The following is a 24,631-nucleotide window of genomic DNA, read 5'->3' on the forward strand; positions in this document are numbered from 1 at the left end:
AATGACGACGATGGTGGGGGGCGATTGCAACCAACAAGATTCAAACAACTCTTATTTTTTACTTCCTAGGTTGCAGCCAATACATAAACCAATCCGGTTTTAAATTTAATAAAATCACCTAACGGCAGCCATGGCAAAATAAATAGAAGGGGTGGATTTCGTCTTTAAAATAAAATATAAAGGACTGATGTTAAACACGATGGCAAGCGTCAGCCTCGACGCGTCTAGACACTGACCTCCTAGCTCTCAATTACCTCTTAAATCTCTTAAACACAAACATTTGACAACAATGAACGAGGACGGGTCCTGAACCTGGTGGCAGAGACAACACACAAGTTTTTTAATCGCTAACCGACTCCCAATCTGGTATAATCAAATCATGCGATATCAATTAAACAGTCATGACGTCAGAGATTAATGTCGACAATGGATTACTACGTCATGTCGTATTGAAATTCTTTTCCTGGTTGTCTCGACTGTGTATACAGAAAGGCATTTTCTGTTTGTGATAATGTGACATCTGAAATGAGACAGCACCGCAAATAACGACCGTATTTCCTCTTACCATAAGGACCATAACCGCTGACGCGCTGTGTGATTTGGTGCCATTTTACAGCATTGTTGACCTGCTGCCAAATTATGCTATTCACCTTTTTGGCACCCAGGCCGCTACTACGACCACTACCACCATCGCCCTACCAATGGTTAAAGAATAACATAAAATAAATAATAAATAAAATAACACACTAACATCCAACAGACCTGAACCACAAGGCACGACACTATTAACAGTAGTAACAGACTTCTAAACACAGACTCGAACCAGAAAGACAACAACGTTTCTTCTCGAGGGGACCGTGGCCAGATAACTGGGGGCCACGGATATGAAAAAAACAGACAACTAATTGAGAGAAATACATTGTTACGTCCTAAAATGACCAAGCAAAGACTGCGCACTAAACACGCCCATGGGAGAGATACAAAGGGAGGAGAGAAAGAGAGAAGAGAAAGAGTGAGAGAGAAAAAAAAGAGAAAAAAAAGAGAAAAAAGAGAGAGAGGACACACACACACACACACACACACACACACACACACAAACACACACACACACACACACACACACACACACACACACACACACACACACACACACACGAGGGAGGCGATCGAGACAGCACAGTAGGAAGTAAAAGTTCCGTAACCCGAAGGTCGAGCGCTGGAGGATGAGGGTGGGTGGGTGAGGGGGATTCACTCCTTGATATATCGTCTGTTCAATCCCTTTTGCCAATATGAAGGCATCTCTTATTTCACATTTACCTTGTGAAGTTTGGTGGCGAGTGTGAATTAAATGTAAAAATTAAATTAAATTAAATTAAATAAAAAAAATCATAAAAAATATTTCAACGCGCAGGAAGGAGGCGGGGTTTATCAGCGAAGTTACATCGCTCTGTGCAAGCGACATGACGTCATGTCGACTTGGATGACATTTTCGAAGAATGTGGACAAATTTTGTGTATTCAAAATTTGGGATATTCCTTTCACTCTTCTTTCTCTCGCCTTCAACATTTGCATTTTTGTTGCCACCTCCTCCCAACATGGCAATATCCCCCGTTCACCTCCCTTCCCACACTCCCAACACATAATGGCAATATTTCACAAAAACTATATTATATATATATATATATATTATATAAAACAAAAATTATTTTAATACATATATAAAATAAACAAGTAAAATACAGAGTCTCCAGGGCAAAATATGGGCCACATAAATTTGACGTCTTTTCGAAAAACATGGTAACAACAGCAACAATAACAATTATATTTATAAATAATAACAGTAATAATAGAAATTACAATAATTATAGTAATAACCATGATAATAATGATAATTAATGATGAAATTAAAAAAAACGCTAAAAACTTTCATAAGTGCAAATAAACAAGAAAACAAATAGAAATGTTAGAATTCTGTTAACAGGCCACCCCAAACCGGGCACCACTTTTCTTTTATCCTGGCTAAAACCAAACTACTTCATTCACCTCCGTGCCCCCCTCCCCCTCCCAACCGGAATAGACTTAGTAACCTTGCTGTGAGCGTTGAAACAATAGATTGTTTTAGGGAAAAATTGGATAACTTTATGGATAGAGATGACAGGTGATAATGGACACGGAACTGTCTAGTGTAAGCCTTATGGTCTCTTGCAATCTCCTCCATTCTTAAATTCTTATGTTAGGGTGTCAGAACTGTGCACTTCCTTTTGCAAATGCCCTACAAGGCACTATGCCTGTGACCAATCAGGATGACGAATTTCTCCTAGTGGTGCCCTGACAGTGCCACGCCTAGGCATTCGCTGTCTCTCTCTCTCTCTCTCTCTATATCCTTTTCACCCTGACTTTCCCTTTTCGTACAACAGAAAGAGAAACTTGTCTGCCTCTCTCTTTCGTCCCCTCCCTCTTCCTTGTCGGCTGATAACTTCACGCTACATCAAGCAAGGAAAAAATATATCTTCTAGTTGTACTGCTCAGAAAATAATACATCAGTCGGTTCTAACACACCATAAAAAACAAAATATAAATAAATATGTAAATAAAACATGAGGACTGGGCACACTACCCGCGCCACATTTTTCACCATCTACAGTCAAAGTTACACCCAAGGTCAATACAAGAACGGGTCGATTCACTTCGGAAAGAAAACTAACGATATGACGTCAAGAGGAGGCGGGGCAGTCGAACAACCCGTGACTCGTGGCCTGGTCGGCACCTTGCACGCCTCCCCATGACGTCATAAATGATACATTTCATTGGCACGTCTACTGCTACATTTCTAATCGTACGTTAATAGTACCCGGTTACAATTATTAGTCCTGTATTTACAATAATGTCGCAATGTTACGACGATGGAAAAATACATTTTATAAACAAACTCGAAGGTCAACTTATGTGCCCAGATATGTGGCTGGTATGCGATGTCATAACAAATACGATCACCGTAATCTTACAATGTAAAGGGAGAAGCTCGTAAAGATTATATAAAATACTATTAATTACGAAACCTCAATCGACTTGCATGTCCACTCTGCCGCCGGTTGATTTTATTCAGTTGAGGGGACTCAGATGTGATAAAAGACTGTGAAAGGACCCAAACCTTGAATGTCTGTCTAGAGTGCCGGGACCCATGGAGGACGTGCTCAAGCTCTCGCCAGACGATTTCACTCATCTCAGTAGTACCCATCGATAGAAAAGGAAGCACAGCAGTGGTGGGCAACCTTTTTAAGTGTGGGTGCCAAAAATCAGCCAAATATCTAATACAATTTTTTCTGGCATGTAAAGAGTAGAATTATAGGCCTATATACGATTATGAGCTCCCTCCCTTTACCTCCTATGACCCAAATCCACTAACCGTCGCATCATGCAGTTACTAATGGTCATACAAAAGCTGAAGATTTATTATTCATTATTTTTTCTTTAATGCGAGCTCTGGGTTTCGCGCTCCGGAGAGAAGTCGTTAGTGTGTAGCAGGTTTTGCACGCGTGCAAAGAGTTGACCAACCACTGGGTTATAGTCTTTGAGTAATTCTTTGCATGTTGTGTGGTCCTTTCCCTTTCATGACGTTCCTGATATATAATTTCATTCATCTTTGGGAACCTTCTCGGCAACGAAAGATTCAAAGTATCTCCCTCTCTCTCCCTCCCGTTTTAAGTTTTTTGCAAGCGTCAATTGTCAACCAGGGCTGATTTCTCTAAAACTACTAGTGCGCGAACAATAATAATAAAAATAAAAAACCAATATCACTTCACTTTTAATCACTTTCAACAGCAAAAATAGGGGACAAAACCTACATGGACATATCTCTCCACCATGTTTACTGATGACGTCACTTCCCTCCGCCATGTTTGTTTACTAAACGTCACGCCCCTTAGCCAGGTTTGTTTACTGATGACGTCGTACTTCTCCGCCATATTTACTGTGACGTAATATCCTTCTGTGTTTGTTTACTCATGACGTCACAACAATTCAACAGAACTCGATCCTGCCTCTGACAGAGAAATACATGCTTGTGAAAATATAAATACATATATATTCACATGTATTTCTTCATCTATCGACACAGCTACGATGAGAGCCACTCAAATCTTATGCAGTCTACCTTCTCAAATACCAATCATTTCCCTCCCCGTTCACACGCTCGTTGCACCCCCTTGCAACGCATTGCACCCTACGAAACACCATTTGTGTATTAACAATTTTATCTCTTAAGACTTTCGCTCCCATTTGCGATTTTCGCCTTTATTCTACCCAGCGCCAAGGGTGTTTCACACTGCCTCTATCATTTCACACTTTCACTCCGTTTCAGTTGTACCTTACCTGTCGCCAAGCAGTTCCATTCAGCTGTGGGAACCCAGCTACTCCCCCCCACGCAATGCAAGTGTCAAACACGTACATTAATAGTAGTTGCCTCACAAAGACGAAATCCGCTGCTCCACACTGGACGGCAACGATTCCCTCCGGGAAGAAGCTTTGGACTTGTCTGTAGTGTATCAGTGCGGGGCAGTTTGTGTCACCGGCTTCAGGCGTCATCACACAGCTATTTTTCTTCCAACCTCCAATCAATCGGAGCCACCGCCCACCTCCAGGACTTTTTCTGCCGTAAAATCACTATGGCAAGGTATTGTGTTCTCAAAAATTTACAGTGTCATTTGATATACTGGTGGAAAAAAAAAATTCTCCAGCATATCGGATTCCTTCCCGAAAGCTGCGGGCTGCAAATCTGCTCTAACAGTCGGAGGAAAAATAGCCCAGTGTGATAACGCCTTTACAGTAGCAGCAGGATTTGGGAAACCATAATGGGTCTATGGACCACAAAATTCTCATCCCAACAATAAAACTAATCTTTAGCATAACGTAATCTGAACGAGACTTTTAGGTTATCTACGGACCAAATAACGTCTAAAGACTGACGGTAATAAAGAGAGAGAGTGTGTGTGTGTGTGTGTGTGTGTGTGTGTGTGTGTGTGTGTGTGTGTGAGAGAGAGAGAGAGAGAGAGAGAGAGAGAGAGAGAGAGAGACAGAGAGAGAGGAGACAGAGAGAGAGAGAGAGAGGAGACAGAGAGAGGAGACAGAGAGAGGAGACAGAGAGAGAGAGAGAGAGGAGACAGAGAGAGAGAGAGAGAGAGAGAGAGAGAGAGAGAGAGAGAGAGAGAGAGAGAGAGAGGAGACAGAGAGAGAGAGAGAGGAGACAGAGAGAGAGAGAGAGAGGAGACAGAGAGAGAGAGAGAGAGAGGAGACAGAGAGAGAGAGAGAGAGGAGACAGAGAGAGAGAGAGACAGAGAGAGAGAGGAGACAGAGAGAGAGAGAGGAGAGAGAAAGAGAGAGGAGACAGAGAGAGAGAGGAGACAGAGTGAGAGAGACAGAGAGAGGAGAGAGAGAGAGAGAGAGGAGAGAGGAGACAGAGAGAGAGGAGACAGAGGGAGAGAGAGAGGAGACAGAGAGAGACAGAGAGAGACAGAGAGAGAGAGGAGACAGAGGGAGAGGAGACAGAGAGAGAGGAGACGGAGAGAGAGAGGAGAGAGAGGAGACGGAGAGAGAGAGGAGACGGAGAGAGAGAGGAGAGAGAGGAGACAGACAGAAAGAGAGAGAGAGAGAGAGAGAGAGACAGAAAGAGAGAGAGAGAGAGAGGAGACAGAGAGAGAGAGGAGAGAGAGGAGAGAGAGGAGACAGAGAGAGGAGACAGAGGAGACAGAGAGAGAGAGGAGACAGAGAGAGAGAGGAGACAGAGAGAGAGAGGAGACAGAGAGAACGACTGCAACAAGAGATCCTCTGACGGCCAATTCCAGGGACCTGAAAAACAAAAGAAGACTCCCAGGAAATCTCCTGCGAAGAACACTAATTGCATGACCTTTTTCCCAAACAACCGCACCTCCATTGTCTCTCAGACTCATTTTTTCCTAACAATATTTCATGGCGTCTATACATGGGGTCAGTAATTGCGATCATGATTCGGCATGATTGCATCAGCCTTAGTCAACAACTTGTCTTGCTACGTGTCCTTCCACGTGACTGTGGTCATGAGAGCAGACAGGAGACCTTTCGGTCCGTAGAGAGGTCGGGTGACCTCCCCCCATCCCCCTACAAGGCCACAACCGATCCCTGTATGCTAAGGAACTCCCCCCTTGTTGGTATTCTACAGAGAACAACTACCACTGCTGTGAGAAGAACTCTGCACTGTGCGTGCATTGGGCTCGGATTAGGATGACGAGATGGACGTCTGTCAGGAGGGTTTCCCCAACCTTGTTTGACACTGTCCCATTACAGGACAACTACAACACGTGGCAACCTACTCCCGAATCACCCCCCACTATCCTCAAAATTGAGGTCCTCAACAATGGATCCACATGTGCATTCAAAAACCAAGCGCTGCTCACTGGAAACCCAAACATCTATATTCATTCATGGCGTTTATTTGGGCCGACAGTTCGCCAGAGTTTCTGTCCTAATGGGAAAACTCCAGGTGTACAGTAATTGTCTGGCCCATCCACTCTGAGGCACTAGTATCCCCTGGGGGTGTTGAAATAGATTATACGGGGTTGCTAGTTAGGGAGTGCTAGACTGCTTAGACCTAGCTACAGGGGGTGCCTTTAGGGTCGGAAAAAGGTTGAGAAACGCTGGCCTAGTCCATGTGTGTGGGAGGGGGGGGAGGAGAGATGACATCCTGATTACGAACCAGTGATGTGTAGATAAATACAAATTTAATTTTTCTGTCGAGGACATGTAGATAAATGGGAATTTAACAAGCAGTTGTCGCCATTTTACTATATGTTCATGATTCACCGACTCTTCAAAATGCCTAAATAAATAAATGTCCTAAGACTCGTTTCCGTAGTACTGCCCGAGTTTATGATCACGATTTTTTCCCAATAAGTGCTTGGGATAAATACCTCTAAATACATGACCCATTCATTCCCATATGCTCCTTGACAGGCTTTATTCTGGTTAACAGAACGTATTTTCCTCGGTGGAGGGTCTATCTTGGTGTTATGAACTGCATAATATTTGTTCACCTTTGTTCGGGGACATTTATTACACCCTGACCCGATCGACCACCCCCAACAACTTCACTCCTCCCCCCCCCCCCCCTCTAACGTGAGTACAGACTAACACTTCTCGTTTTCTGATTGCAGGTGCGTGGAAGCAGACACGCAGACGCGGTCGTCCCGCGAGTGAGGCAGAGGCGGCGGCGGCGGAGGAGACGGAAGGGAGGGGGAGGTGGGCACAGGTGCGCTCTTGGGAATGTTTTATGCCCAGTCGAGCGAAGGGCCCCAGTCAGTGTGTATTCGGTCGCCGGTCTGGACGGTGGCGTGGAGTCTCTTCCGGGGGATCGGGTGTGGCCAGTGTGACTCGAGTTTTGTAGTGCCGTGTGTTAACCTCTAGTTCCCTTCAACGGAACCCTTCCAAAGGCTTCTCCGACTCGTCCTTCGACAGCCCAAACCCATGTGATCGTCTACATTGTGTTTCCCCCCTCCCTACGAACCCGCCGAGGTCCAGCAGGTTCGTCCCTGGGCGGGACAGGAACCCGTGTCCTTCCTTCCCGGGCGTAATCTTGGTCCCATTCAGCGGAGCCAAGAGTCCGAGTGCCTGACCCCTGGAGAGGCACTTCCTCTCTGCCGAGTGCCCCGTGTCACCCTCGATCTTCCTCTCCACCATATCGCCATGGACACCATCCTCAAAGCCTTCATGTCCTCAGCCTCCTACCTACTCTCAAACAAGTCTGACATGTCCCTCGTAGCATCGTCAGGTAGGTGACCTTCCCAACGCTCGTGGGAACCCGCACTCGCCGGGGAGTTGGGTTTACGAGTTTTTTAATTCAATGTTAACTTAACATAAACGTCTCCATCAATACAAAGATACCAACATACACATATACACATACACAAGCACACACTTTGCTCGACGACGCAGTGGCAGCATTCGTAACTGCTACTCCAGCAGTCCGAGTTCGAATCCCGCCCAGGGCTAAAATAATTTCAATATCGGTGTGCTGCGAGCCGTTACTCCTATTCTCGTGGGTGGGGAGTTGTGTGCGTGTGTGTGTGTGTGTGTGTGTGTGTGTGTGTGTGTGTGTGTGTGTAAGGTCAAAGCATTACCCACAGATCGGTCATACACGAGTTTTGAGCTCTCATCCGGGAGGGTAATAGCTATCGATCACGAGTTCAAGACGTGATCCAAGACCATAGTGAATCACACACGCACAAACACACACACACACATGTACAAAGGAATGGGCCGTGTGTGTACTTAGTATTACCCATAGATTGGACAGTGCGCGCTATGAGCTCTCATCCAAGAGGATAATTGTCGATCACGGCTCCTACACTTGATCACGAAAATGGAAACTGAGAAATTGATTCAGCTATTACCCACCTAACCCGTATGGTTAAAAACAACGGGGGGAGATGTCTCAACGTCAAAAGTGACTGAAATCTTCAAAAGCTTTTGAACACTTGGTATTTAATTATTTTTTCGTTTGTTGATTATTTTCCTATTCTTGATCATTGTATTACTGCAAGGCCGTTAAGTTATCAGATGATGTGGATTTCGTTTTCTATCACGTCTCCGCCAGGCGGAAACAAACAGACCGTAGACTGACCCCTTTTCTGTTTCACTACGGCAGTGTCAACATTGAGACCATTTGGTAAATTCAACACAAAAAAAGTTACTCTTCTTAAAGAAATCTAACAATATGACGTCACGTGGAGGCGTGTAAGGTGCACATCCAGGTCGATTCTGTCAACTGTTGTGTCTCCTCACGACGTCGTATCGTGAGTGGTCTTTCCGGAGTGAAGTGACCTACTCTTGTTCCGACCTTCGTCATTTCTCCGACACGTACATTTGCGTTACGCTGATATGTACATTTACGTTAGTGATACACTTGCGTTACACTAACACATATCTGTTACACTGATACGTTAATTTACGTTATAATGATACATTAATTTACGTTACAATGATACGTACATTTACGTTACACCGATACGTGTATATACGTTACAATGATACGTATATTTACGTTAAATTTATACGTATATTTACGTTACACTGGTATGTACATTTGCATTACACTTTACACGTGCGTTACAATGAGACTTCACCCGCGTTACATTAAGACTAATCTGCGTTACACGCATTCGCCTTACGCTGAAAAAGTCAAATCCTTGTTACTTTATGACAAATTGGCGTTACACTTATGACGCTAATTCCCGTTACACGTGAGCATAAATTCGCGTCACATCGCAGAAAACGAATCTTTAATCTCGGAACCCGGGGGTCCTCCACTCAACTGAACAAAATCGTCCAGGATTAGGTTTCACAAAGAATCTAAAGTGATTCAAAGTACCTACAGTGATTCAAAGCATCTAAAGTGATTAAATGTACCTAAATTATTCAATGTATCTAAAATGATTCAGAGTATTCAAAGTATCCAAAGTATTCAAAATACCTAACGTATTCAAATTATCCACAACACTGAAAGTACCTAAATTATTCAAAGTATCTAAAGCATTGCCACCAAGTCTCAACCACGCCTAAAGCATGACGACTTTATTCAACTCAGGGAAAGACCTCAGACTTGGGAAAAGGTTACCCTCCCCCCGCCTTCCACTATCTGTGTGACCCAGGAGTTCCTCTCCGTGGGAAGCTCACGAAGTTCTTCTTCGTTAAGTTTCGAGCTCATCCTTGAACCAGGTCAAGTACAGGTCGACCATGACAGACGACCTGGATTCGATCCCGGTCAACAAATTAACCTGTCAACGGATCTGAAGTCACAGTACGTCTGAGGGTTGTGTGACGTCATGTCGACTATCGGGGCATTTCTGACGCGCGCGCGTGCACGCACACACAAAGCTAACAGTCAGTGAAAAAATAAAAGAAAATACATAATTAAAATAAAGTAATTGAAGATAAAATAAAATAAAAGATGCCACCAGTGAATACACTGGCAACTCCAAACAATCCTGAAAACCACCGGCTGGTTGATGTGACGTTACAAAAGCAATGACGCAACATGAACAAGTCGCACAAACGTTGATGAAGAAACGCCATAAAAGACACTGCATCTGAATAACGTTAGATTTATGACGTCATCAATATTTAGTGACGTCACGGTGCCGTCACTCGAACTTTCATTAGTGATGCAAAGCAAAGCTTCCAGAACGAAAATCGACCACAAATCTTCGGACGGACGGACTCGTGTCTTGAGGCAAGCTATGAGACTAGTGGAAGTCTCGTTATCTCGTTTAACATTATGCTGCATTAAGTAATGGTGGTGGGTTGGTGTAGGAATAGCATATGATGAAAATGGTTCAAGAAATAAAGACTCCTCTCTTTCCTCAATGACCTGACTGGGAATACATCGACCTGCCACCTTGACCTTAACCTCACGTGGAAGCACAACACGCGTGACATTATCTTCACACACACATACACACGCACTCACACACACAAGCGCGCGCGTGCAATCACACATACACACCCACTCACACATATGAATCGTGGCGCAGTGGTAGAGTTCCCGGCTGCCACTACGTCGGTCAGAGTTCGAATCCCGCCCAGGGCTGAAATAATTTCAGTATCGCTGCGATGCGGGTAGTTACTCCAATTCTCGTGGGCGAGGAGTTGTGTGTGTGTGTGTGTGTGTGTGTGTGTGTGTGTGTGTGTGTGTGTGTGTGTGTGTGTGTGTCCGTGTAAGATCACAGCATTACCCATAGATCGGTCATATACAAGCTCTGAGCTGTCTTTTGGAAAGGGAAATAGCTGTCGATCACGAGTCCAACACGTGACCCAAGACCACTGCGCCACGAGTCGTGTGTAATAATAATAATAATAACAACGAACGGTTTATTGAAAAAAGTGCGTGTGTGCGTATCTATAATCTGTGCGTGCGCGTGTGTGTGCGTGCGCGTGTGCGTGCGAGCGCGCGCGTGTGTGTGTACGTGTATATGTGCGTGCGTGATATATATACGTACATACGTACACACACACACTCACACACATACACAGTATATGTAATGGTGCCAACATCTTCAGACTCGCTTTCACCGCTTTCGGGCACTCGAACGCGAGCACGGTTCGAGAGACGGTGACGACCGCTGCCCGTTCGGCCGCTTTTGCGAACCCGAACCCCAACGCCGGGAAGGCCAAACCGAACGAGGAGGGGTTCCCATCTGTTAAGGAACCCGCGTTCTCATTCTTGGGCATTGGTTTGGAGGAGACTGCAAGAGACCATAAGGCCTACACTAGACAGTTTCATGTCCTATACCACCTGTCATCCCTATCTATATGGTTATATATCTTGTCTTAAGACAACCAATTAATTCAGCGCTCACTACATGGTTACTAAGTCCATTTCATTCGTTAACCACTGTTGGTAAACCAGTTCCTAAGTACGAGTGCCTGGTAACATATCGCCTTACGTTTTTTTAAGACTGGTTGTTGCCCAAATAGGTCATTTTGGCAAACATCAGTTTTGTGACGACGACCAAATATTTGATCAATCAGCTCCCGTGAAATAAACGTGTGCGCGCGCGCACACACACACACACACACACACACACACACATGGCAAAGAGAAAATGGCACTTAATACCTTTTATTGTCCTATCATCATCTTAAACACAAATAATGAGCAAAAACAGAAAGAAACAAAAAAAAATCACCAAACCGGATTTAAACTTCAGATTTGTGTACTCACCTAGGCCGTCGTTAAACCACACACGCGTGCGTGGGCGCGCGTATTGTACATATAAACGAGACAAACACACACATCCTTTTAGCTTAAAGTTATACATAGAAAATTAATTTTAATTTGTATTTTCTATACCTGCTCGCTCTCGCGCTCTCTGTATGTGTGTGCGCGCGCGCGTGAGCATGTGTGTGTATGCGTGTGCGTGCGTGTGTGTGTGTGTGTGTGTGTGTGTGTGTGTGTGCGTGTGCGTGCACGTGAGAGAGCGTGTGTGTACATGCGTCTTTGCGCCCACGCGAATGATTCACCATTACATTGGATAACATGCTGGACTCGCGAGCAAGGTAAGAGGCCAAAGCTTTACACCTCATCAAAGCTTTCTCCCATGCTGACATTCTTCTTCTTTATCTCCCCGTCAGATGCAACACTGCACTTTCCTCTCTTTTCTGTCGCCAATTTTACGGTCACTGATCTTCAGGACTTGGTAACTGCGCGCCTCCCCTCCGGATATGACCACAAACAGCGCCAAATATTCTGAATCTTTCTGTGCTGTTTCTTTCCACATTGAGCAATTCTAAGTTGCCTTTCCCTCCCTTCCTTCCATTTGGGAGGCTCTGGAACGCTCTTCCTAAGACGATTATTATTATCTTCGCCACTCGTCGCGTCGGGTGAGATTTCCTTTTCTTTACTGCATGTTTGCGTCACGCGTACCTATGCAATAGTCCCGAGGCCGCGCACTGCAGCAAAGCGTCACGTTTGCAGTTCTCCCGCATGTGTGACGCAACATATAATCACCATCATTAGCCCCTTCCCACACGATGATTTAAACCACCTAAAGACAACCAAAATATAATTAAGTGCTATCAGCTTCCTGAAAGAAGAGTTTACCTCGCCCTCAATCCTCCTCCCCACCACCAACCCCTGCCTTCCCCCCCCCCCCCAAGGCAATTTTCACTTGCGATTATAAGCTACCCCCTGCCCCAGGCTATCAGACACATTCCTTCCTCCACCCAGCTGTTCCCGATGTCTGAGTTAGGTTACATTCCAAGTACTCTATGAGACACACGAGTGTGCTCATTCAGTGCTGGGAGACTAGTGTGCACCTTCAAGGCGGCGTCTGTACCTCTGAGGTTAACTACACGGATGTGTAACAATTTAGTTTCAGTCTCGATTCATACAAGAATATCGTGACCCTCATTACAAGCCCCTCGCCTCGTACGAGGTAAGTCGACAACCGGCGACTGCTCCCTTGTTTCTCGTCCTCTTGCCCACCGGCAACACAGAAAAATAAATGTATGGAGCCTACCCCTGGAAGCGCCGAGTAATTGCCCCGGAAGCAGTTATTTTTTCCCTATTATAAGCTGGACTGTTGAGGCAGGTAACTACCAGTCACTGATGGGAATGTGAGAGACGTACGGGATTCGAACCCACAGCTAAGCGATGACGCTAATGAGGGGTCTACGACCGTTACCGTACACTGTGGGGCGGCGGCCTTTCGGTCAGTGGAACTCAAGGCAAGTGTTATTATTTGACGTACATCCCGTAGTCACTGCACAAGTCAACATTCTAAGGACATTAGTGAGCACCCCTACGGACCACAGCATCTGAAGACCGACCTTCACTCGAAGAAGAATGCTCGTTCACTCCCGTCACCACCTCCACCTCTTCGGTGTGACATTATCTCCATGGGTGGAAGCGCAGGAGATACTTTCGACGAATCATCTGCACACTCCCTGGGGGTCCTTGGCGTAGATGGAGTGGGACAATGGCGATGGATGAGGAGCAGCAGGAAGGCGAGGAAAAGGAAGATGATGAAGTCGACGAAGATCATGGTAGGAGGGGGGCGATGAAGACGAAGAACCAAAAGAAGAAGACAACGAAGATGACGATGACGATGTGTGGGCAGTTTACCCACTAAAATAAAGGTTCTTCTCAACTGAATACAATCGCCTTGCTCAACTCGTTGATTGGTGAAGACATTCAATAATACTCGTAATACGTAAACATACGCTTAATCCCTTTCGTGTCTGGTGGTTATTCAGCCTGCCACCAAGAGATTTCATTCAAGTCAGTGAACCCCTTCCATACCGGGTGGCACTCTCTTTCACTCTCAGCGCCTCCAGACGATTTTATTATTCTCGGGATGGTACATCAAACCCGTTCTCAGACTAAGGAACTATAACAAGGAATTGTATTTAATGTATCTGTTTTGTAATTCACCTACGCACTCCCTGTAACCCTTCCACACTTTACACTCTTTAATCTGGTTGGCGCTAAGCACTTAAGTATCCCCCATGGCAACCAATTCCTCTCTTCCCCCCCCCCCCCGCCAACTTCTCTGTCGTGAAATTAAGGCAATTATGAGGTGGCCTTGTACGCAAACCACAAGTGCATTGCTGCAGTGGGTGGCCTCGAAAATAACATCAACTTGAGTTTTGTTCTGGCTAAAGGCCTTTTGGTTTTATTCAGGAGAGTTATAGTTGTAGTTTTGGGGGAAATTCGCGCGTTGCCGTTGACGAAACAAGACCGTAATTTTTGGCGACAAGCACGCGCTGAAGAAAAATTATAATTTTGGTGAAATGCACATGTCAAGGAAATAAGCGACTTACAGCAATTTTTGTAAAAATTACATTTAAAAGAAAAATGTAAAATAACAAAAGTTCTTGGCGAAATGCACGTTTCAAAGGTAAAAATCACAGCAGTTTTTGGCAAATTTCACAAGTCAAAGATTAATTAGATTGGTCGAACTGGGGAATTTAGTTCCATAATCTAACTTCAGTGCAGGGAATCTCAGGCACTTGAATATTACCCAATCGTGAGAATAATGTTCTAGGTGAAAGGAATATGCTTACATAACACGCGCACACAAAATTCAATTCAGTTAGAACCAGACTGGAAAATGGTTACAAAACAATAAAAAAGAATATACATTAAATGGCAATGTCTGAAGTAAAATGCACATTATATATATAACATACTGTAAACACGCAATATATTATTTATATATATATATATATATATATATATATATATATATATAATTTTACACGTACAATAAACGACTCGATCGATGGCGCAGTTAGTAAAGTTCTCGGCAGCCAGTACGGCGCGGCGGTCCGTGTTCGACTCCCACCCAGAGCGGAAATAAATTTAGTATCGTTGCGCTGCGAGTCGTTACTACAACTCGTGGGCGGAGATTTGGGGTGTGTGCGTGTAAGGTCACAACATTACCCATAGATCGATCATGAGCTCTCTTCTGTGAGGGAAATAGCTCTCGATCACGAGTCCAACACGTGATCCAAGGCCATTGTGAATCACGCGCACACACACACCAAGGGCTTTTCCCTTCACCAAGGAAGTGGTGAAAGTCAATAGGCATACACTCACACCCACACATTCCACTCCCATCCCACATAACGCCCTGGTTCAGAAGCAATGCAGCAAGACAGCACACCGACAGCAAGGCCGTTTCACTTAAATGGCGACACCCCCCCCCCCATTCCGCTATATTGTACAGAAAAATAGACGGAGAGAACCTTCGGGCTGCATCAAGATATCATTCGCACATAACCGCCCCCTAACCCTCTCATCCCTTGTCCACTCCCTTACGTCACAGTATCATCTATACACAGCTATTCTCCACTCACCCTTATCTCCCGCCCTTTCCCTTTCCTGATCAACAGAGACATCCCTCCTCCTGCTTTACGCCCCTTTTACCCTAACCATCCATCTCATTCTCGGTCGCTACCTCATGTTCAATCCATCCACCCCTGCCTTCCACACCTTTTTTACTAATCTTATTTCATTCATTCTTTCCATTTGTCCAAACCATCCCAGTGATATTTCATCAAATATCTCCCTTCTCCTTACCTTGTTTTTCACTCAATCCAACTTTGTAACCTCTACCATACTTCTGACATTTCATCGCAAACATTAAAAACATTTCCTCTCTGCCTCTCGTAAATCCCATGCCTCTGCTCCATACAGTGATGTTAGCACAATCATCCCTTCATATAACATTTTTGCATCCATTTCCAAGTGCCTATTTCTCATTACACTTTTTAATCCCCTAAATCATAATTGCTTCTCTTAATCTACAACTTATCTCCACCTCCACTATCCCCTTTCCTGCCACATGGGACCTTAAGTACCTAAAGCTATCACTTCCTCCAACCTATCTCCTTTAAGAATTACTTCCAAATGTCTCCCATCCCCTTTGTACATCTTATTACCTTACTTTTACCCACATTTACCTTTAACTTTCTCACATCATATACCTTCCCTAACGCCGTCACTGCCTTAATACTCTGACCCCGCCACAAGCGCAGTGTTGTCAGCAAACAATTGGCTACCCTCCCATTCTTCTCCATTTTCTTTAACTATCTCCAATCCCCTGCCCATTACCCTCGCAATTAGCTCCCGCACCACCCCACCCATGAACACAATGAATAGCTATGGCGACATGACACATTCCTGACGTAGTCCTACCTTTACCTCAAATCACTCGCTCTCTCCATTTCTAATTCTAACACAGGCTCTACTACTCTCGTAAGTAATCTTGACTGCCCTCAACAGCTCTCCTCCAATCCCATATCTACAAAACCTCCCACAGTGCCTTCCTGTCTACCCTGCCGTAAGTCTTTTCCAATTCCATAAAGCCCCCCCTCACTCCAAAAAAAAAATCCTTACCTTTTGCTAAAGCTTTTTCACACGTCTTCCTACAAAAATCTAATCCACGCAAGTCCTACCTTTCCTAGACCCACACCTTTCCTCACCAATTACTCCCTCTGTTCCTCTAATCCTCTCAATCAAAACCCTCCCATAAGCCCTCCCAACTACACTCAACAAATTGATCTCTCTGAAACTACTAGTCACATTTGACCCCTTTTCCCTTGTAAAGCGGAACTATACAGGCACTCCTCCAGTCCTCCGGCACTCTACCCTCCCTTAGGCACATATATATTGTGCGCGCGCGAACGCGCTTTTCCAAGGCTAAATAAATACCCTGAAGACAGCAACAAGAAGTACCCATCCATACCAAGTACCATCAGCCACTAGGTGTCTCGATCCCCAGACTTCCGGTCCGACCCACTTCCAGCCAGAGCCGCTCCCGGCTACACACGAAAGTCCCGGTTTTGCCTGGCTATCACTGGGATTGCTAAACATCATACCTAGTCAACTATCGGATGCATAGTAGGGTAATGAACGAAAGAATGAATGAATGAATGAACGGCCTCGAGCTAGCAGCTTTGATGTATTACGTCCCTGTACGTCCTTGCAAACAAGGATAATTGGCTTTTATCAGGTATAATTATGGTGCCTAAATCCCTTGTTGGCCAACTGTCGAAAGGAAGCATAGGTGAATGGATTGGATACACAGATGAATGAACGGGTGACCTCGAATTAGTGGCATCCGGCGTTTTGTCTCTTCATCTTTGTAGACCTTTTGTTTATTTCTTATTTTCTTTTTACTAATAACATACGAAGGTAACAAAGGCATATAAACTTGAGGTCTCTTCATCTGAACACAGACATTAGGTTTTTCTTTGGAACATGTGGAGACCCATAAAGTTAAATTTTTCAATATCACTTATTATTTACCATATATATACATATAATTCATAATATAAAATATATATAATCATACATAATTATAAAATATTCTAATTTATTTTTTATAATCTTGTTAAATTTCATTCAACTGTGGCCACGAACATGGAATGCATATACACGAGATTATTGATACCGTGATATATTTAGCAACTGTTTGGTTTCCCAACACAAGGAATCGAACTCGGGTCACTTAAATTACTAATTCGACGTCGATTGAAACTGCCCCTCACGTCGACTTGGGGATTTTTTTTTTCATAAACTATCTCATGAAGGTTAAGAAATACAGATCACTACTGTTATAGCATAGTTGATTATATTTGGCTTCCGCGTTCGAAAATCGCACACGCGCGCGCGCGCACGCACACACACACACACACACACACACACACACACACGCACACACACACACACACACACACACACACTCGACTCGGTGGTGCGGTTGGTAGTCTCTCGGACTGTCACTACGGTGATAATTTCAGTATCGCTGCGCTTCGAGTAGTTACTCCAACTCTAGTGGGCGGGGAGCTGGGTGTGTGTGCGCGTGTAAGGTCACAGCTCTGAGCTCTCTTCCGGGTGGAAAATAGCTGTCGATCACGAGTCCAACACGTGATCCAAAGACCAAGGTGAATCACACACTCGCGCATATCAATTGTATTTCGCTAAATGCAACAAGGAAATGAAGCTCTGGAACTAGCAAGCAGTAATTTTCAATTGATCCATTTCAACAAACATGACTAGACTCTTATGAAACTGCTTACAAACAGAACCCAACCTTTCTATATCCTTAAAACGTCCTAAAAACAATTCAAAAATAATATGAAAACAAACATATGAATCAAAAAGTATAAACAAGTAAATGAATGGGAAAAAATGCATCAGGTGCCCCACCTACATTTTCCAGTACCTACGATCTTAACACCTTCTCCCATTTGGCGCCACGTGATTCTATTCATCAGGGGGTTAAGGGCGAGGGGTGGTGGCAACACCCTCCGCTCGGGAAAGGGTCAAATGAACCACAAATCTTCATTGGTCGTGGTGCCGGAAAAGTGGTGGCAGGTCGCGCGCGCCACCTCGGTCGGACCAGTGAAAGTCGGCCCAGCTGAGCAACGTGGTGACGACGTCGATGGCGTCAGCAAAGTTAGGTCTGGAGGAGGAGGAGGAGGAGGAGGGGGAGGAGGAGGAGGAGGAGGAGGAGGAGGAGGAGGAGGGGGAAGGAGGAGGAGGAGGAGGAGGGGAATAGAGGGAGTGGGATGGAGGAAGGGGAAGGAGGAGGAAGGGGAGGAGGAAGAGGGACGGGGGAGGAGGAAGAGGGACGGGGGAGGAGGAAGAGGGACGGGAGGAGGAGGAAGAGGGACGGGGGAGGAGGAAGAGGGACGGGGGAGGAGGAAGAGGGACGGGAGGAGGAGGAAGAGGGACGGGAGGAGGAGGAAGAGGGACGGGAGGAGAAGGGAGGAAAAGGAGGGGGAAGGGGGAGGAAAAGGAGGGAGAAGGGGGAGGAAAAGGAGGGAGAAGGGGAGGAAAAGGAGGGGGAAGGGGGATGAAATGGAGGGAGAAGGGGGAGGAAAAGGAGGGAGAAGGGGAGGAAAAGGAGGGAGAAGGGGAGGAAAAGGAGGGGGAAGGGGGAGGAAAAGGAGGGGGAAGGGGAAGAAAGGGATGAGGAGAAAAGGAGGGGGAAGGGGGAGGAAAAGGAGGGGGAAGGGGAAGAAAGGGATGAGGAGAAGATGATTGAAGAAGTAAGATGGAGTTGGAAGGGGAGGGGGAGAAAGAAGGAAAGTGGCAAAGGAGGAGGAAGTAGGCGGTCCTGCAATGCCGGACCGACTTACCGTGGCAGCTGCCCCCCCTCCCCCCTCCCTCAAGCGGCGCCATTAAGTTGAGGCATATTATCACCGCTACCATTACCACTACCACCAGACGGCATATGTTCAGAGTGTGTGTGTGTAGGGTTGGAGGAGTTGGGGGGAGACTTATTATCGGTCTGTTTGCTGTCACGGCACTTTCTCTTTCAGGCCGAAATTTGCAGTGTATGTATGTGTGCGCGCGTGTGACAAACATACCCGCCTACTCACATGACCGGGTGCAACTTTTCATCTTCTTATGGCTGCCGCCAAACGATTTTATTCACATTTACGGCATCCTCACCCGGTCCATGAAAACCGGCACTCTTCCTTATGATATGCCAGGTGATTTTATTCATCAGCATGGCAACCTTTCGGTGAAGATCCTAAGATTACTTTTATTACTCTATTCTGGCTAACGACCCGTGATTTTGAGAAACTACTGATGCATAAAGGGACAATATGAAAACGCTGGTTTTACCAGACGTTAAATAGAAACAAGGGTAAAATATCTAAAGATACATACACACAATAAATGAAAATCATAATATCGATACGTGAGTAAATAAACAAATAAAAGGATAAATAACTAAAAAAGCAGTCAAATATGCTTCGTCATGGGTCGAGGTGCTGTCTCCTCCTGAGGGCGGGTGAGGGGTGGGGGAGAGGTGGGGAGGGGGAGGAGGTCCATTACCGGAAAGAGTTGTCATTCCTTGTATGGAGTGAAAGTCTTCCTTTTTTTCATCTGTTCTCCAAGAACAAATTCTTATTCGGACCTGTTCTTTAAGAAAAAATTCTTTATTCGGAGGCGTTACTCAACAATACTCGTACGTTCTCCTTGGATTTATTTCTTAAAATTATGTTCTTTTAGATCTTAACGAACATGTTCTTTTTTAACGTCTTAAGGAGAAAATTGTACAATTCGTTCTTTTTCGATTTGTTATTCAAGCTTACTTTTTTACAGTTTTCAATTACAATTTTTAATATGTTTAATACGTTTTTAATACGTTCACGGTTCGTCAAAACCTCTTCGCTCCTGTCATGGGTGCCACGGAGATTAATAAAATCACCTGGCGGCATCCAGAAAAATAGCACCAGGAGAGGCACCAGCTAAATAAATATGTTTGCCCGCAGCGGTCCGCTCAGTCAGAAAAGAACGAAGAACAGAAGATCATCGCGAAAGTTTTTTTTAAGAATCTAAATCAGTGGTTCCCAAACTAGGGGGGGGGGGGCACTCCCCCCCCCCCGGGAAGATAGGTGTGGGGGGAGCGAGAAGCCATCTAAAAAAAAAAATCAGGGTTTAATAATAATAAATTCATTCCAAGAACAAGTATCTGCCGTTATTTACGTGTTAAGTATAATTCTATCAGTCACCCCAACCCGTTTTCTATTAGTATATAAATAAAGTATATAAATAGGAAAAATACATAATTTCATATTACAAAAAACCTGGGGCGGGGTTCGTGCAGGTCTGCTTGAAGCATCCTCCAATCATTGAAGGATGGAAAAGTATCAGAGGAAGAGGATTCCAGAGCCTCACCCGTGAAGTACAGTAATTCCCCACACGGGGCACCCCACACTGGTTCGTACGCATACCAACGAACACACGTTTCACAATATACTCCCTAAGCGTGCATCGAAAGGGTTTTTCGGCCATGGACCCCAAATGGTTTGCCTCCCCACCCCCGTTCCGTTTTCGAAAGATTTTCGTGGGAGAACCAACACCTTCAGAGTAAACTCTCTCCGTACGCGGTACCCACCAAATTGTATTACCCACGACGCCATCGTTTGCCCCATGACGAAGACCAATTGCCAAATGGCGCGAAGCCCTTGGCGACAGCGCCGCCGTTTGCACAAGGTCTACCAGATTTTGCTCCATCCTAAGCTAGGCTCAACAAATATCATTGAATCTCAAAATCTGGAAATTTGTGTGTATGTGTGTATTTGTGTGTTTATATATATATGTATTTATTGGCGTTAGTGTGTGTGTACAAATGTGTGTATTAGTGTGTGTGTACAAATGTGTGTATTAGTGTGTACAAATGTGTGTGTGTGTGTGTGTGTGTGTGTGTGTGTGTGTGTGTGTGTGTGTGTGTGTGTGTGTGTGTGTGTGTGTGTGTGTGGTGTGTGTGTGTGTGTGGTGTGTGTGTGGTGTGTGTGTGTGTGGTGTGTGTGTGTGTGTGTGGTGTACGTGTGTGGTGTACGTGTGTGGTGTATGTGTGTGGTGTATGTGTGTATGTGTGTGGTGTATGTGTGTGGTGTATGTGTGTGGTGTGTGTATGTGTGTGGTGTATGTGTGTGGTGTATGTGTGTGGTGTGGTGTGTGTATGTGTGTGGTGTGGTGTGTGTATGTGTGTGGTGTGGTGTGTGTATGTGTGTGGTGTGGTGTGTGTATGTGTGTGGTGTGGTGTGGTGTGGTGCATGTGTGTGGTGTGGTGTGTGGTGTGGTGTGTGGTGTGTGTGGTGTGGTGTGTGTGGTGTGGTGTGTGTGTTTTATAGAATACGGTGTTGTATACTTAGTTCTATTGTCTTGTTTAATTACTCCTTTCTCCGTTGTACTCCTCATTCAATAACAAACAATGGATCTACGTAATTCTTCTCTTTCATCACATACCACGTTAAATTCCTCACTTTTCCTTTCATATTCTCCACAATGATTATAACGAGAATAAACTAGAGTTCTAGAACATTTCAAGTTTTGTACGGGTCGACGTAGAAGGGGAAAGTGCAAACTAGCTGCTAAAAAAGTGCCAGGCACAAGAAACCTCACTCTGCAGGAATTATTTCATGGCAGCCCAATACAGATTTGCTTCACTAAACCAAAAGGTCACAGAGTGACGTGGAACTTCTAGGTTTATAGGATTAAACCGCTTTCGAGTTACGAATCATTACACCTGTGCCAATTTGAATTTGACCTCTGGGGGTCACTCAAGGTCAAATTTGTTTATGTGGAAGTTCACATGCAACTTCATACATGTTGACAAGATGAAAAAATATCAGTCTCCAAATTTTTCGAAATACAGAACTCTATATGTGACATTTTAATGCCATTCAAGGTAAATTTGTATTCTTCACTTGTGTGGTGCATGTAATTATAATTGAAAAATTAAATAACCTAATAAAAAAAACCCAGTAACTTTGGTCCTAGCTTATACTACAACAGACAATAAATCAAATAAAATAAAAAAATAAAAAATAAGAATAAAAATATATGAAATTTTCAGTCATCTTGACCCCATCATGACTTCCCTTTCCTGAAAGATGAAAGTTTCATGTCGACCGACCAAACTGTTTTCATATTTAAAAAACATGATTTACCAACGACCGTCATTTTCAAACTTGGAAAATAAAAGATAAATGAATAGAAAAGAAATAACAAATTAAGTAAATACAATTCAAACAATAAGATTAAAAAAAAAAAAATCATCAATCAAATAAAAGTGATGTTTTGTGTACCGAAAGTATTTCTTGATGACTAAACAATTCGTGACAACGGGAAATGTCTCAATCGTTACGTAATTTCACAGAGTGAGAGAGTGAGAGTGAGAGAGAGAGTGAGAGTGAGAGTGAGAGAGAGAGAGAGAGAGAGAGAGAGAGAGAGAGAGAGAGAGAGAGAGAGAGAGAGAGAGAGAGAGAGAGAGAGAGAGAGAGAGAGAGAGAGTGAGAGTGAGAGTGAGAGAGAGAGAGAGAGAGAGAGGAGAGGGAGAGAGAGAGGAGAGGGAGAGAGAGAGAGAGAGAGGGAGAGGGAGAGAATCTCGGAATCGTTCGTGGAGAGAAAAAAAAAATCGACGGGACTGGGTATACACTTCCCAACGACCTCCTTCCGTCCCAGGTGTCACTTTTCCTCTGCCGCCAGACGATTTAATTCACTTCAGTGCGCAAACCCCCGCCCTCCCGCTCCCCTAGGGATCCAATGTGGTCGAAAGCCCATTTCGATAAAACGCCGTCATACGATTTAATTCACCTCCATGCCCCCCCCCACACACACAGTATAGCTCCCGCAACAGTGACATTCTACATAAATTGTCATTATGGTTAAAGATTCTATTTCACTGAAAAGAGACACAGAGAGAGAGAGAGAGAGAGAGGGGAGAATAGGGGGAGGGTGAGGGGGCAGATCCGTGACTAAACATTGTCTGGGTCGATCGAGTCCCCCATCTGAATCGGGTCTCTCCCCCTCCCCCTGCCCCCCCTCACTCCTCAACCAATAACGAAATTGCAAATTGCATCACCAGTGCTCAAGGTTTATCATCACGTGATATCCAGGAAATACAGAAACTTCACATCAGAAACAAATATATATATACATAATATACATTAATATACATACATGCATGCATGTACACATACACTATATACATACATACGAATACATATGTATGGTTCTTTATACGAACATTTCTGCTCAGATGCGCACGCGGAAGTGTTTGTGTGCGTGTGAATTCATCATCTTTTTTCCTACACGTTTTGCGCGGCCGCATATTTACATAATTGCCTTCTTGTAATACACAGGAAACGAGCAATGCTCGTGATGTCTCTTCTTCATGGTTCCACGGGTCAATCTCTCCTTGAAATGCGATTGGCTGTACCGTTTATCCGTGTTACTGTTATTCCACAAATCGGAGCATCTGTGAGGAACAGTTTTTTAATCAAACATTTTCTCTTTACAAGGTCTTTACAATCCCCTAGTTCTTCGATTTGTTTTAAGAGAAGATGAGAACTTTATGGATAGGGATGATAGGTGGTAATGAACATGGAACTGCCTAGTGTAAGCCTTATGGTCTCTTGTAATTCCTTTATTTTTGTTCTGTCCCACAAAATGTTTGTCTTATGTCCACTTCTGTAGCTCTGAAATTCCCTATATAATTTTTCTTCTAGTGCGCGCGCGTGCGTGCGTGTGCGTGTGTGTGTGTGTGTGTGTGTGTGTGTGTGTGTGTGTGTGTGTGTGTGTGTGCGCGCATGCATAAGCACAAATGCACGAGAATGATACCCACCTTACATATTCATAGAAGAAAATTGAACAAACTCAACTTCAACTCCACAATACAATTCCAAGGAAACATTTTGTCAAAACTCCTTTACCAGCACTACGAAACTTGACCATTCTGGTGGAAACTGGCCAACGTCAAAGGTCAACTGGAATGGCAACAAGGGCGAACATTTTTCAGGTCACCAACAAACCTTAGGTCAAATGCGGTAAATTTCAGGTCACTGCGGCAAATTTCTTTCATAACTTGCTCTATTAACTGAACTTCATTATACTTGCAAACCAAGACAATACGAATCATACAATAGAAGATTAAATGCCAGTCTAGAAGCGATATTATCTTTTTCTTTAAGTTTGCAGGAGTGACGTGGCAGAAGTTGGCACAGTCGCGCGACTCATGGGAGATATTGGGGAAGGCCACTGTCCAACCGTGGCCTCTGAATGGCCTTAGAG

At 44.5% G+C, this 24,631-nt stretch overlaps 1 protein-coding gene and 1 long non-coding RNA gene across 2 annotated transcripts in view; one reads left to right on the forward strand and one right to left on the reverse strand.

The window, feature by feature from the left end:
* LOC143021191 (uncharacterized) overlaps nt 1-24,631 on the reverse strand; it is a 162,279-nt gene that overhangs the window by 111,635 nt on the left and 26,013 nt on the right. The window lies entirely within an intron of this gene.
* LOC143021190 (uncharacterized) overlaps nt 7,223-24,631 on the forward strand; it is a 46,252-nt gene continuing 28,843 nt past the window's right edge. The window contains exon 1 of the mRNA XM_076178490.1: nt 7,223-7,798. Coding sequence (XP_076034605.1) covers nt 7,714-7,798 — 85 coding nt within the window. The 5' untranslated portion in view covers nt 7,223-7,713. The remainder of the gene's footprint in view (nt 7,799-24,631) is intronic.

This window comes from Oratosquilla oratoria, chromosome 41 (genome assembly GCF_046742065.1).
Source record: "Oratosquilla oratoria isolate Oo_2021 chromosome 41, ASM4674206v1, whole genome shotgun sequence".
NCBI classification, from domain to species: Eukaryota; Metazoa; Arthropoda; class Malacostraca; order Stomatopoda; family Squillidae; genus Oratosquilla; species Oratosquilla oratoria.